Raw genomic sequence first — 15,000 nt, 5'->3', positions numbered from 1 at the left:
TTGTATGTTTTGTTTATGTTGACATGACAGACCTTAAATGTCGGCTGTCGGCTGTCAGACATTCAAAATTAAACAGAAACTGATGTCAACCCAAAGGTAGTTTCAAAGCTAGTCTGAGACTTTTCTAAAACAGCATGAGAAATCTTAAATCCTGCAACATTCATTGTGATCACTGAATATCAGATTTTCTGTAATCTGACATTTCATAATGTTGCCAGATCGTACCAGCTCGACGCGCCCGAAGCCGCCAACTCCCAGCGTGTCGATGATGTTGAAGTCGGTCAGCTTTAGACTGGAGAAGAAGGCGTTCTCTGCCTCGTACCTGCAAGTACAAAACACAGCGGTGCCTTCACTGAACACAGGAAAACAGAACTTTAAACATTTCCACATTTCACAGATCATCTTTCATCAAGTAAAGATGATTTTAAAGAAGTTCTTTAATCAGATGCCAGCGCCTGCCTGACGTCATATTTTACCTGCAGCATTTAACCACATGGAAGAACGGGAACTTCTTGGAGGTTTGGATGGAGAAGGAGGTGATGGGGAAGGAGGAAGAGGAGGACGAGGGAGGAGCAGGGAGGCTGGCAATCCGCTCTCTCTGCTGCCTCACTGGGACTGAAAACAACTCTCTCATCTCCAGACGTTATTTAATCCACAAATAAGGACCAGGCAGATTTCTCAACTTGGTTAGTCTTTAGTTAATTTTCTCCCCAAAGAAGTGGTTGAGTTGAGTTCTGAAACATAAACTACTTCAAGAATATGATTCTTGGAAATCTTCTTGGTCTGGTTCTTTATTCTGCAGGCAAAAGTCTTAAAGTTCCTTTAAAACTTGGAGCAGCGGCTCTTGGTCAAAAGTGCAAAGAAACGTATTGACCCAAACTCAATCTGTCTTCGGTCCTCACGAAAACGTTCGGCACAGCGTCCGTAAGAGGGCCGTCTCAAAGGAAGAGCTCCACGTCCAGTTTACATGGTGAGGGTTGGGGCGATGGCGGCAGAAAAGGTTTGTTGTTTTGGTCTGGTGTGACCGGTGGTGCGGTGAGGTTGCCAGATCCTCCAGCTCGGTGTGCAATAAGGTAAAAAATGATGCCGGTCCTGAGCCGAGCAGGATGTCGTGAGAATCACGAAAAAATGAGAAAAAACACTTCTTTGTACAACTGATAGACTTGGATGATAATCTATCTCAAGTTCTGCTGTTTCACCTATTTTATTATCTAGACTGCAGGCTTGTGGGCATTCAGCTTGGAAAAAGTCCAACTGAACACGCTCCTACAGAAACTAGGACTGAGGAAAGCTTCTCAGTGGTTCGTCCTTTTAGTAAAAACAGCATCCACGTCTGCTCCAGCTGAGTCCTGCAGGGTGTAATGCCAACCTGACAGGACAGGCTGCATGGCAGGAGGCTGCTGATGGTATTTTTAGCACGTGGAAACATTGCTCAGAGGTTCACCCAGTAAACGAAGTCATTAAACAGACCGACAGGAGGCTGCGGGACAGACTGTCCCGACCTCAAAACCAGAGGACACCAAGAATCCAACACATCTATAAGGCGGTTTTCCTGCCAACTCCATCTGTCGGTGCCTCTGTTTAATATTTACAGTCTTTTTATACATTCAATATGTTTATTAAGTTTGTAGTTTTAATTAAAAGTTAAAATCTCCTTACTTCCAATGCCAATATAAAGTCAGGTGGAGTGTCGTAGTCCACAGAACAGTTCTGGAGCTTCACAGTAAAACAGAGTTGCAGCATTCTGCTGAACAACTGAAGCAGCTGAGACTTGATTTAAACATCAGAAGTCTCCATCAGCTCCTCTGCTGTGATCTCAGTCTGCAGGAGAGAACACATCACTAACTGATCTCAGACCAGATTTAACCCTTCATTAACATGAAGTCTTCATTGGAGCTAAAAGTGTTACCGTGCATCCTGTCTGACTGTACGAAACTGTCGGATTTACAGTCCGAGGCTGTAAATATCATCTCCTCAGATCAGACTGTGATCTGTTCTCTTCTAACTCACCAACTCAAACTCTGTTTTACTGTGAAGCTCCAGAAATGTTTTGTGGACTACAAGACTTCACCTGACTTCATATCATCAGGAAGAAGAGAGGAGGACTTTATATATAACACCATGAATATAATGATCGTCTTCATCTCTACCTGCTCTGTTCCACCGTCACACGCACCTTCACTGGTAACAGCTTCACTTCAGCATCAGTGTTAAAATATGGAAATACCCTCTCAGTGAAAGTGTGTGTGAAGGTGTGCAGGTGTGTGTTAGTATCAGGATCAGAGAACGACAGCTTCCCTCTGGTCCAGTCCAGAATCACTCTGATCCTCTGGACCTTCTTCTGAACTTTGAGAACAGTATCTGGATCTGATGAAGACCATGCTGAGTATTCACCTTCATAGATCACTATTACCCAGAATCCAGACTGTTTGTCTCCCTTCCTCTGTGCAGACTCCTCCATCACACCCAGTAACCAGAGTGTACTGTCTCCAACCTCGACGTCCCAGCTGTGAGTCCCTGAGTTAAAGCCTTCTGACCCCAGGACAGACCTGTAATAATCAAACCTCTCTGGATTATCAGGAAGCTTCTGTTCATCTCCTCGTCTCACACTGCTCAGATCTTCAGACAGGATGAGTTCTGGATGAGCCGTGTTTGGGTCCAGAACCACAGGAGTGTAGGAGACCATGTCCTTCATCTTGTTCCAGATGTTGAAGCTCAGGTTTCCCAGGTGTTTGGCCTGGTCTATCAGAGCTCCTGAGGGCAGCTGTGGATCCTCCAGCAGGGGGCGCTGCTGGACTCTTTCCACTGCAGCCTTGTAGTTGTGCAGGAATGAGACGTCTTCAGCTCTCAGCTGCTCCTCTGTGGCTCTGACTGTGTGTGAAAGAGCTGCTATCTCTCTGCTCAGAGCCTCCATCTTCTCCTTCATCATCTGACTCTTCTGCTCCTCTTCCTCCCTCAGTGCAGCCATCCTGGCCTCCTCTTCCTCTGCTAGAAACTGGTGCAGCTTCTTAAACTGATCCTTAATCTGCCTCTCTGTGTGTCGGGCCTGGACCTTCATGTGTTCTGCTGTCTGATCAAACTTCACTTTAACTTCTTCAAAAACCTTTAACTTCTCCTTTAAAGGCTCCAGAGTTTCCTGAAGTTTCTTCTTGTGTTGTCGTGCAGCTTCATTGATGGGTCTGAATCTGTGGTTGGTGTGTTGTTCTGAGTCTCTGCAGACGAGACACACCGGCTGCTGATGGTCCAGACAGAAGAGTTTGAGTTTCTCAGAGTGCAGACTGCAGAGATCCTCTGAAGCTCTCTGATCTCTCTGCTGTAAGAACGACTCACACAGGTTCTTTAAGGCCCGGTTTAAAGGTGGTTCTGCTGTTGAAGATATCTTCTTACAAACTGGACACATATTTAATCGTTTCTCTCTCCACCAGCTCTTCAGACAACCTTTACAGAAGCTGTGGCTACAGGACAGAACAACAGGCTCTCTGAAGACGTCCTGACACACCGGACAGTAGAGATCCTCCTCTGATCTGGAGGCCATTTAGTCTCTGAGTGAAGCTGAAAACACAGCAGACACAAAGTCCAGTCAGTCACGGCTTCCCTCCCTCCTCGACTAACGTCACTGAAATTCACTCTGAGTTCAGTTTTTAGTGAAACTCACATTGTGTCGGCAGGTTGCAGCAGCAGTGTCGTAGTTTCTCTCTCTGGTAGCTGAACTTGGAGGACGTCGTCAGTTTGGTCTGAAGGTGAACTGAATCAGTCTGTGTGTCTCTGTGCAGTGACGGAGGATAACAAACTGTTTCCTGCTTCGTCTCAGGTGAGTCACAGGTGAGGGGTGGAGTTCTGTCAGGCCGCCTCTGCTGGTTGTTCTTCATACCAAAGTATTGATTCATTGCTTTATCATCCAAATCTAACCCTCACCAAACATCAACGAGGAACTATCCATAAGAGTTCACCCTGGTTTAAAGTAAACAGAGGGCTGTTCTTCTACCTGCTCTGGGTTCGATTAAGTATGAACATGGAACTGATATTTTAATTCTAAAATCAGCATCAGTTACTCATTTTAGTCCAGTTTCACTTGGGTATATCTAAGCCATACCGGGTGAGATACCATTCATGGTATGTTCCCGAAGAGAAGGAGTTTAGGTATCTCAAGGTTTTGTTCACGAGTGACGTGACCTGAGATGGAAAGGTGGTTTGTTGCAGCATCAACAGTACTGCAGGCGTTGAGCCAGACCATCATGGTGAAGAGGGCACTTAACCGGAAGACAAAGAACTTGATTTACCAGTTGATCTACATTTCAACCCTCACCTATGGTCATGAACTCTAGGTTACCTATACAAGTGGTTGAAATAAGTTTTCTCCGTAGGGTGTAGAGCTCGGAGTTGAGCCGATGCTCCTTCATGACAAAGGAACCTTCTAATGTTGAGGATTTTGATCAGGATCCTCCGGAGCGCCTCAATTTTAGGTCTTCTGAGAGGAGCCACCAAGCAGACCCAGAACCTGCTGGAGGGATTATCCATCTCATCTGACCTGGGAACATCTCAGGACCCTCCAGGAGGTGCTGGAGTGTTGCTTGGGAGAAAGACTTCTGGAATACCCTGCTGCCACATCGAGCAGACCCCGGATATGCAGAAGAAGATGGACTCTTTATCCAGGTGCTAAGCACACTTTTATCCTGCTGAAGAGCAGGGGCAGCAAGCTCTTGGCTAATGTTGCTGTTAATCTACTTTTGAATGTGCCAGGATTGAGCCAGTGTGAAAGCTTCCTTGGTCTGGGACTAAGAAGGTTCAAAGAGAAGACAAATGCCAGAATAAATGTTGGGACTGTATATTTCTGCAAACCACAAATAATGGGTGACTATGGCTCAGGAGGAGAAGCAGTGTCTTGCTATCGGAAGGTCGCTGGTTCAATTCCCCTGGTCTGCATGTCAAAGTGTCCTTAGGCAAGATACTGAACCCCAAAACTGCTCCTGATGTTCTGGTCGGCACCTTGCATGGCAGCCGCCATCATCAGTGTATGAATGTATGAATTACTGTAAGTTGCTTTGGACAAAAGCACCTGATGAATGCCATAAATGTAAATATGTTGAAACTTTGTTCAGTTTTATGTTGTAACAGCACTGTGCGACTAGTTCACACACTGACTGCACCCGGTCCAGCCACATACTTGGTGTAGATTTTATGATCGTTGTCATGTCATTGAAGTGTGACACTGGCAGAGGCAGAAGAAAGTATCTGTCAGAGAGGTAATACTGCATTCCTGAACACAATACACTCTGACTGGAAGTGCCTGAAGTGCTTCATTTGTGTGACACAGATAAAGTAGAAGGAAGAGAAACTATCAGGGGATGATCACACCAATATAATCAGACTATCCATCAGGAGCACTAAGAAAAGCCTGTTGGGCCGCTCAACCGCTGTCCCAACCCCACTCCTGTGTGTGAACGGGGGAGTAACAGCACTTCTTATGTTATTTTAGTTTTTCACTGTCACAAGACCTCTGGCTCTAGTTTTTGAAATATATCCAGACATGTATTTATGTTGCAGTTTTGAATGTAGTTTCAGCGAGCACTGTTGGCAACAGTGGACGTCTGCGCTCGCTGAGTGACCTTCTACTATGAATTTGTTTCAGCTCAGCTGCTCTCAGCCCGTCCACCGGTCTGACAACATTACATCAAGGTGCCAAAGACTCGAGTTTCAAAGATGCCCATCAGGCTAGTTTGGCATATTTCTGAAGATTTTTGATATGAGAACAGCTGTCAGCTCTCACCTCCAACATCGCAGCTCTAAATAAAATCTTGACACTTGCCAAAGTAAAAACAGCGGTCACATCCCACCAGCAGCCAACCAACCCTGACAGGGCCTGGACTATTTCCTGGAAAATAACACTGTGGAATCAGATTTCTGCAGAAACAGAAGCTGCTGCTGGTCGTTCTATCAGGACAAACCTACACATAAACACTCTAAAAATAGTTTGTTAAAGTGAGAGAGATTAACTGTTAGAGCTTCAAATCCCCCAACCTTCACCCTGCTGAAGTGTCCCTGAGCAAAACACTGAATCCTACACAGCTGTGAGAGGCAGCAGCGACACGTCAACATGTTTAAACTATATTTAACTTACAACCAGAGTTTAAAAAAGTCTGGACGCTGTGAAATATAAAAACAGGATGTTATCTTTAACAAACAAGCTGTGTTAGCTGTGTTTCCCAGTCTTGTGTTGATCAAACTGTTTGAAACGGACATATATTTACAAAAATCAATGAAACATTAAATATATCGTCTTTGTACTGTTTTTGATTACGTATATGTGGAAAATGGAGTCTCAGCTATTTGTAAAATCATTAACTTAACTAATCACACATTAAAGACATAATGGAAAACATCAAATTGTCTAATTTGACATGATTTAGATTTGTTTTTGAGTTTTTTAATTCATTTTTAAATTATAAAACATTGACATGAAAAGAGCTTCTTGAAAAAATATAAAACATTAAAAGTGTTGTATGTAAGAATTGATCACCTGTCATGTTCAGTCTTAAAACATTTAGGAGGCAGTAAATCACCAGAGGAACTGCTAACTGCTGCTAACTGTAGCTGCTGTTAGCTAGACGGCTCAATTACATAACACATAATGACTAATTTTAACTGTGGAGCTCCCGTCTGCCACGATTCAACAACTGGCTCCAAAAATACATATTGAGGCTAAAAGCTTGCTAAAATGTATTGGATAGATAGATAGATAGATAGATAGATAGATAGATAGATAGATAGATAGATAGATAGATAGAATTTATTGATCCCAGACTGGGAAATTATTTTGTCATTTTATCAGTAATCAGTTTGTATTAAATGTTTTTTGTATTTCTAAAATAGAATTATGTTTTTTTTTTCTCAATATATTTCATAAGTGGGTATTTATAATCTGACATAAGACTTCTTGATGTATTTGTACACGTCTCTGATTGTCAGTTTATACATTTTTTCAAAAAATTCTTGAATTCTTATTTGATTCATGATTCATTGTAACATTCCTACTTTAAAGACGCGTAGGACATGATGACTCTAACGACTCGTCATACTTATTAGATAAATTGGTTAATGAAAACTCGGGACTTGCTTGAGACTCGACTGAATGACCTGAGTCACATGTCTGTAATTTTGACGTTCATGGTTGAGTATATTTCTTTGAGTCGTTAAAACACACAGCAGGGAAAAATAAATCCTCAAGAAAACGTAATAATCAAATATAAAATAAAAGATAATAAAAAATGAGTTCAGTACATAAACAGTCTGCATGAGCAGGTCTGAAGGGCGCACACACACACACACACACACGCACGTACACACACACACACACACACACACACGTACACACACACACACACGCACGCACACACACACACACGCACGCACACACGCACACATTCACACACACACTCACATTTTACACACACAGCAACGTTTGTGATTGACAGTGAGACACCTTCGTGTGTGTGTCTGTGTGTGTGTGTGTCTGTGTGTGTGTGTGTGTGTGTGTGCTGTACTGAATCTATACCATAAGAGGAGATGACTTCATTCGGTCACATGACCACCAGTCATCTGATACACGACAACACATGTTGTGTTACAACCCGACTGTGTGTGTTTACACATCTTTGTTATCTTCTGGGGACCTTCAGCGGTAAACCACCTTCATGGGACCAACCATCCTTATGGGGACCAAAGGCTGCAGTAATGCAGCAAAATGTGATATCTGACTGTTTGAGCGTGTGTGTGTATTGTATTGGTGCTACAACTAGCCTGATCTGATCAAAACTATTGATTACCAGACCTGTAAAGGAACATTTCAGCCAAAAAGTTAACCTCGCTCATCCTCTCAGGTGAAGTGTCGTAGTCCACAGAACAGTTCTGGAGCTTCACAGTAAAACAGAGTTGCAGCATTCTGCTGAACAACTGAAGCAGCTGAGACTTGATTTAAAACAGAGAAACAACCAAAGAAACATCAGATGTCTCCACACAGCTCGTCTGCTGTGATCACAGTCTGCAGCAGAGACACATCACAACCTGATCTCAGACCAGCATGGAGGAAGAACAAGATGACAGAGTTCACTTTTTTTGGTGAACTGTTCCTTTACAAAGAAGAGTTTCTGTGTGGACCGCGTATCGTCTTCACTGTCAGTGAGACGGAAAACAATCAGACATGCAGCGTCCTTCAGTGTGACCCGGTCCGGACTGCTGCAGGTATTATTAACTGTTCTTACGTAAGAAACACGAGGCTCCGGTTTCTGCTGCAAACACTCAACCACACATGTTGAAGGAAACACACAGCCGACTTTAACGAGTGTTGCCTGTGAGGATCAGAGAACATAAATATAACATTGCTACGTGAACGTTCGACCTACTTGGCTTTGAGTTCAGCGTCCTCGTATCCTTTATTTGACACGTCGTCCAGTCCACCAATCAGATGCTTGAATGAGCTGAGGAAAAAAGAGACAGCAGCCAATCAGCACAAAGCATTTCAGACATTTTCAAATAAAACTTCTACTTCCAGTACTTCCATTCAGTACTTCCATTCTACTTCCATGGTTCATTAATATTTCCTGTGAATATCAAAGTTAGAGAATGTTGTCACAGATTAACAATCAAACATAAAAAGAATTGCGACTCACTTTATTAAATGTTGTTTAATGTGTACTTTACAGTCCTGACAGCAGTGGAGTAAAAATACATATTTGGTATAACTCATATGAAAAGTACTCGAGCAAAAGGCTCAAAGTATTCAGTATTAAATGTAAGTAAGAGTAACTGATACTTGTAGTTGTTTGTGAATTCTGATGATCTGAATTTGTCAATAAAACGATTGAATTTAAAAATCTGCTTCTGTGGCTCTGATGTGGCATGTAATTTGTAAAAGTAACTAGTTTTTAAAGTAATCTAATCAGTGTAGTAGAGTGGAAGTATAAAGTTGCAGACAATTACACAAAAATACAGTAATAATACCTCATAATTGTATTCAGGTACAGTACCTGAGTATTTAGTTACCTTCCACCGCTGATTAAAAGGAGTGGTAATATTAGTCTTAAAATATCTGATAATAAATATTCTTCAAATTCTATCAAAAGTATCAAAAGTACAATATTTGCCTCCATACTGTTGTGAAGTTTGAAGTAACAGAAAATGTAAATACTCAGTAAAGTACTTGAGTAAATGTACTTTACAGCAGAACACACTCATGCTGACGGTGCAGAATTCTACAATAAGTTAAAGGTATGGAAGCTTCCTGGAGCTGATCTCGTCACGATCAATATATCTGATCTGTGCACGACCACATGGTGAGCATGCAGATATCTGTGGACACCAGCAGAGGGCAGCAGCAGACAGTTTAAAGGAGCAGTTCACAGAAACACAACATGGAGAAAGAATGAGGTTTAGTTTGATGACAAGGTTTAAAGATGAACGTCAGCTGATGTCACAACTGAAGACCTGAAGTTTCTCTGCAGTTTGGTTCTTTTACTTTATGGTACTTTATACATGTTTGTACTTCTACTCCTCCAAATCACACAGAGGGAAATATTAGACTTTTAATTGCAATTAATATAAAATAAAGTGTAAATAGACTCACGTACGGCAGCAAAACACTGTGAGAGGATTACATCACATTTTATATCACATCACATTACTGTACTGTTAAACTGTATGATATAATTTTATATTTTATGATATATTACATATTTCAGTACATTTTATATTAAACTATATTATATTATTGATACTTATGGTACAGGTGAATGGTTCCTCTTGGATCTACAGTATCACCTGCAGGAGGCGCTGTCCTCCATTACACAGTCCACAGGATGGAGCTGAAGACTGTGTGTGTGTGTGTGTGTGCATGTGTGTGTGTGTGTGTGTGTGTGTGTGCATGTGTGTGTGTGTGTGCATGTGTGTGTGTGTGTGCATGTGTGTGCATGTGTGTGTGTGTGTGTGTGTGTGCGTGTGTGTGTGTGCGGGTGTGTGTGTGCGTGCGTGTGTGTGTGCGTGTGTGTCTCACTCTCGGTCGATGACCAGGCAGGTGACGGCCTCGGCAGCGATGACATTTGCTGTTCTGACGTCCTCCCTGTGAAAACAACACATGTGACTGGACTCAGTAACTGTAATGAGATTACTGATGTTACAAACGTGTTGTATTACTGTAATAAGATTACTTCACCAGGGTTGTTCAGGTCGGGTTTCTTATGATCCAGAACTAGAACATTAGACGAGATGAACTCTGTGTGTGTGTGTGTGTCTATCAACCACCTTAAATAACAGACCTTCTTCAGTCACAGAGGGTTCAGGTCTGAGGTTGAGGGTTCAGGTCTGAGTTTGAGGGTTCAGGTCTGAGTTTGAGGGTTCAGGTCTGAGGCTGAGGGTTCAGGTCTGAGTTTGAGGGTTCAGGTCTGAGGCTGAGGGTTCAGGTCTGAGGCTGAGGGTTCAGGTCTGAGGCTGAGGGTTCAGGTCTGAGGTTGAGGGTTCAGGTCTGAGTTTGAGGGTTCAGGCCTGAGGTTGAGGGTTCAGGTCTGAGGTTGAGGGTTCAGGTCTGAGGCTGAGGGTTCAGGTCTGAGGTCTGAGGCTGAGGGTTCAGGTCTGAGGTCTGAGGCTGAGGGTTCAGGTCTGAGGTTGAGGGTTCAGGGCTGAGGTCTGAGGCTGAGGGTTCAGGGCTGAGGCTTGAGGGTTCAGGTCTGAGGTTGAGGGTTCAGGTCTGAGGCTGAGGGTTCAGGTCTGAGGTCTGAGGCTGAGGGTTCAGGTCTGAGGTTGAGGGTTCAGGTCTGAGGTCTGAGGCTGAGGGTTCAGGTCTGAGTCAGATGGTTCAGGTCTGAGGCTGAGGGTTCAGGTCTGAGTTAGATGGTTCAGGTCTGAGGCTGAGGGTTCAGGTCTGAGTCAGATGGTTCAGGTCTGAGGTTGAGGGTTCAGGTCTGAGGTTGAGGGTTCAGGTCTGAGTTTGAGGGTTCAGGTCTGAGGTTGAGGGTTCAGGTCTGAGGCTGAGGGTTCAGGTCTGAGGTTGAGGGTTCAGGTCTGAGTTTGAGGGTTCAGGTCTGAGTTTGAGGGTTCAGGTCTGAGGCTGATGGTTCAGGTCTGAGGCTGATGGTTCAGGTCTGAGGTTGATGGTTCAGGTCTGAGTTTGAGGGTCCAGGTCTGAGTTTGAGGGTCCAGGTCTGAGGTTGAGGGTTCAGGTCTGAGGTTGAGGGTTCAGGTCTGAGTTTGAGGGTTCAGGACTGAGGCTGAGGGTTCAGGTCTGAGTTTGAGGGTTCAGGTCTGAGGCTGAGGGTCCAGGTCTGAGTTTGAGGGTCCAGGTCTGAGTTTGAGGGTTCAGGTCTAAGGCTGAGGGTTCAGGTCTGAGGCTGAGGGTCCAGGTCTGAGGTTGAGGGTTCAGGTCTGAGGATGAGGGTTCAGGTCTGAGGCTGAGGGTTCAGGTCTGAGGTTAAGGGTTCAGGTCTGAGGTTGAGGGTTCAGGTCTGAGGCTGAGGGTTCAGGTCTGAGGCTGAGGGTTCAGGTCTGAGTTTGAGGGTTCAGGTCTGAGTTAGATGGTTCAGGTCTGAGGATGAGGGTTCAGGTCTGAGGCTGAGGGTTCAGGTCTGAGGTTGAGGGTTCAGGTCTGAGGCTGAGGGTCCAGGTCTCGGGGTCAGAGGTCACATGTTCTCACCCCTGCAGCGCTCTCTCTCCAAACCAGTCTCCCTTGGTGAGCTCTCTGAGGTGTGTTGACTGCTGATTGGCTGGATCCTCCTGGGTCACGTTCACCTGACAGGGGTGTGCTGATCAGTTATCAGATCGATCAGTGATCAGTGATGACCTCACTGAGTGTCGGCGTTACCTTTCCCTTGCTGATGATGAAGAAGGTGTCTCCTCTGGCTCCCTGTCTGATGATGAACTCTCCATCTTCATAATGAGTCTAAACAGACAGAAGGGAGCGTCTGATTGGACGATTCACAGACAGCCATGATGATGTTTGATTGATCTTTGAATGTTCAGGTGTGTGAGGAAGGCGCCTCACCTCCTCCATGACGTCAGCCAGTTTACTGAGAGTCTCCTCAGGCAGACCCTGAAACGTGGGAACACTGCAGGGACAGAAGCACCATATTTACTGATTTCACTTTTAATGTTGGCCGACAAAATGTTCGTATAACATTCTGTACAAACAGGAAATCAAACTCCTGCTCTGTTTCCATTGTGCATTGCATTGTGGGACTTTATAGTGTTGAAAGTTACCAAAGTAATCTGATTACTGCCTGTCCTGAGTCTAAAGGAACAGTTCACCCCAACAGTGAACGTCAGTCATCATCCTCTCCTTCTTCTCTTTAGCCTTTATTCTTTCAGGTGCTCAAAGTAAGATAAATTAAGGTTGAATTATTTGCTGATATTCATCATATTTCACTCAAGCATCGATCAATTTGATCTAAAAAACAATATTTTCCACTCGTCTCAAACCTTTGAACAACATCAGAACCAACTGCTTTTGAGATTTCTTGTCAGATAAAACAAAATCGAGTTGAAATGACATATTTACTCCCGCGCCATGAGGTGCGCTAACACTGTTAGCTAACACTGTTAGCACAGCAGAACTACCTGATGCTAACACTGTTAGCACAGCAGAACTACCTGATGCTAACACTGTTAGCACAGCAGAACTACCTGATGCTAACACTGTTAGCTCAGCAGACTTGAAGACTTGATGTTAATAAAGGATTAAATCTGGTCTGAGATCAGGTTGTGATGTGTTCTCTGCTGCAGACTGTGATCGCAGCAGACGAGCTGATGGAGACATCTGATGTTTCTGTGGTTGTTTCTCTGTTTTAAATCAAGTCTCCAGAACTGTTCTATGGACTACAACACTTGACTTCACATTTGTGGGTGAACTGTTCCTTTAATGACCGAGTCAGAATCACCTGGTGAGGTCAGACAGAAGAGTCCAACAGTCACATCAGACATGTTCCTTTATTGAAGGAACACTTTGGATGCAGAACTGAAATCTGACGGATTGTAACTTTAAACCTGCTGAGAACAAGAACTGTCTGATCTGGACTCTCTGACGATCTCTGTTGGGATTTGAACCTGTGACTCTGACAGTTGGTGCCTTGCTCATCACCTCTTGAGGAAGTCCATGTACTCGGCGTGTTTGATGAGTCCAGTTCTCATCATGATGGTCTGGAAACACTGACGGTCGATGGCCCACAGCTTCACATGGACCAGAGCTGAAACACACACACACACACACACACACACACACACACACACACACACACAGAGACACACACACCAAACATACGTTCAGTTACTGTCATCATTACTTATATTAAATATCATGAATGTGTAAACTGTCAGCAGGGACGTTTTCACGATCTCTGCCTGCAGCTGCTGCACGACGATAACACACTATTATTAACATGTGTGTGAACGTCAACATGTGTGTGTGTGTGAACATCAACGTGTGTGTGTGTGTGTGTGTGTGTGTACGTCAACATGTGTGTGTGTGTGTGTGTGTGTGAATGTCAACATGTGTTGTGTGAATGTCAACATGTGTGTGTGTGTGAACATCAACGTGTGTGTGTGTGTGTGTGTGTGTACGTCAACATGTGTATGGGTGTGTGCGTGTGTGTGTACGTCAACATGTGTATGGGTGTGTGCGTGTGTGTGTACATCAACATGTGTGTGTGTTTGTGCACTTTTGTCTCTCCCTCTCTAATCTGCATGTGAGAGATGAGAGCATAAATCGTGATGCTGTGTGTGTGTGTGTGTGTGTGTGTGTGTGTGTTTGTGTGTCTATACAGTGTGCAGGTGTTGTCATGGCAACAATATGTACACTGGCGACCGCTGCATCCAGCAGAAGGTCCAACATTCACACGTTCACACAGTCGGAGGATGAAACAGTCACATCTTCATCATCTTCATCATCTTCATCCTCTTCATCCTCTTCATCATCTTCACTCCGTCAGTTTTAAACTTCGTTCGTCTCTTTTGACTTTCGACAGCTCCAGTTTTCAGCCGAGTCTCTTGCTGAACTTCAACTTGTACATTGATCTGTTTATAGAAAACTTGGATAGTAATTGTGCAGAGAGACTCTTAGTGGTGCTGACGTTTCAGTCATGTGACCGTGATGTCGTCTGTTTGTAACATTTGCTTCTGACTGCAACACATTTCATTTACGTTCATCTGTGGAGATTATCTGGATGAACAGAACATGGAATGATCAGAAGCTTCAGATTATTTCCTGCAATAATCCAGAATACAGTTTAATAATCCCAGAGTCAGTAATCAGAGTGGAGCAGACGGCTGCAGGGAGGGTCCGATCACCTGCCCGCCACAGGAACCAGAACTCTAACCCGCCTCCGGCCTGTGATTCTGCTCAGAAACAGTTCAGTTGTTAACATCAGGTGACGCGTCAGGCTGAGAGGGAAGTGTTGGTGGTGCTGACGTGGACTCTTGTTATTTCTCCGAGGACTAATGTGTTCTGATGTGACTCTCTTTAATCTGGACTTTATGAGTCCGGACTCAGCCGAGAGGGTCTGTAGAGACACACACAGACACACAACAACACACAGCTCGGGTCGGAGGACTCCCAAAAATCACTTTATTCTGATTTTATAAGAATGAGCCCAGAGCTTCAGACATCCCATAAAACAGAGCTGGTTACCACGGTGACAAGTCATTCACAGGGTGCGTGTTGGCTGCCGTTACCTCGGCGACTGCTGACTTGTACAAACTTCCTTCAGTTTAACGAGCAGAAGTCAAACACACACCAACGTGTTTTACACCGTCTGAACAGCCGCTTACAAGTCTCTGAGGTGAGTCGGGTCGCAGGTCCAGTCGGGTCGCAGGTCCAGTCGGGCAGCAGGTCCAGTCTGGTCGCAGGTCCAGTCGGGCCGCAGGTCCAGTCGGGTCGCAGGTCCAGTCGGGTCGCAGGTCCAGTCGGGCCGCAAACTTGTATCTTGACGTATATGAATTACATATACAGTCTATCAACATGTATAG

The 15,000-nt window shown here is 44.4% G+C and overlaps 2 protein-coding genes across 6 annotated transcripts in view; both read right to left on the bottom strand.

Annotated features, from left to right (window-relative positions):
• The window catches only part of LOC115571795 (cGMP-dependent protein kinase 1-like), a 63,336-nt gene that overhangs the window by 10,644 nt on the left and 37,692 nt on the right, over positions 1–15,000 (bottom strand). For 3 of the 4 annotated variants that reach the window (XM_030401392.1, XM_030401391.1, XM_030401393.1), the window contains exons 4-10: positions 13,118–13,223; positions 12,026–12,089; positions 11,846–11,923; positions 11,678–11,772; positions 10,046–10,111; positions 8,400–8,474; positions 226–322 (exon numbers count right to left, since the gene is read on the bottom strand). In XM_030401392.1, the coding sequence (XP_030257252.1) occupies positions 226–322; positions 8,400–8,474; positions 10,046–10,111; positions 11,678–11,772; positions 11,846–11,923; positions 12,026–12,089; positions 13,118–13,223 (581 nt within the window). Of the gene's footprint in view, positions 1–225; positions 323–476; positions 1,603–8,399; positions 8,475–10,045; positions 10,112–11,677; positions 11,773–11,845; positions 11,924–12,025; positions 12,090–13,117; positions 13,224–15,000 lie in introns of those variants that run through there. The other variant, XM_030401394.1, reaches the window with a different exon arrangement.
• Positions 812–4,479, bottom strand: LOC115571803 (nuclear factor 7, brain-like). 2 transcript variants are annotated; one of them, XM_030401413.1, is made up of 2 exons: positions 2,177–3,622; positions 812–841 (listed from the first exon to the last, which is right to left on the bottom strand). In XM_030401413.1, exons 1-2 carry the CDS (start codon positions 3,533–3,535, stop codon positions 812–814), a joined length of 1,389 nt encoding a protein of 462 aa, XP_030257273.1. In that variant the 5' UTR covers positions 3,536–3,622. The 2 variants fall into 2 exon arrangements, with proteins under 2 accessions (XP_030257273.1, XP_030257272.1); XM_030401412.1 differs by lacking the exon at positions 812–841 and adding an exon at positions 3,656–4,479 and having other exon boundaries at positions 1,817–3,552.

Source organism: Sparus aurata, chromosome 20 (genome assembly GCF_900880675.1).
Source record: "Sparus aurata chromosome 20, fSpaAur1.1, whole genome shotgun sequence".
Lineage (NCBI taxonomy): Eukaryota > Metazoa > Chordata > Actinopteri > Spariformes > Sparidae > Sparus > Sparus aurata.
Note: the sequence above shows the minus strand (reverse complement) of the source record. Positions and strands in the feature narration are given on the sequence as shown.

What these genes read in the sequence shown, in the direction of transcription:
- LOC115571803 (XM_030401412.1), bottom strand. Translation starts at nt 3,535, where the DNA reads ATGGCCTCCAGATCAGAGGAGGATCTCTACTGTCCGGTGTGTCAGGAC.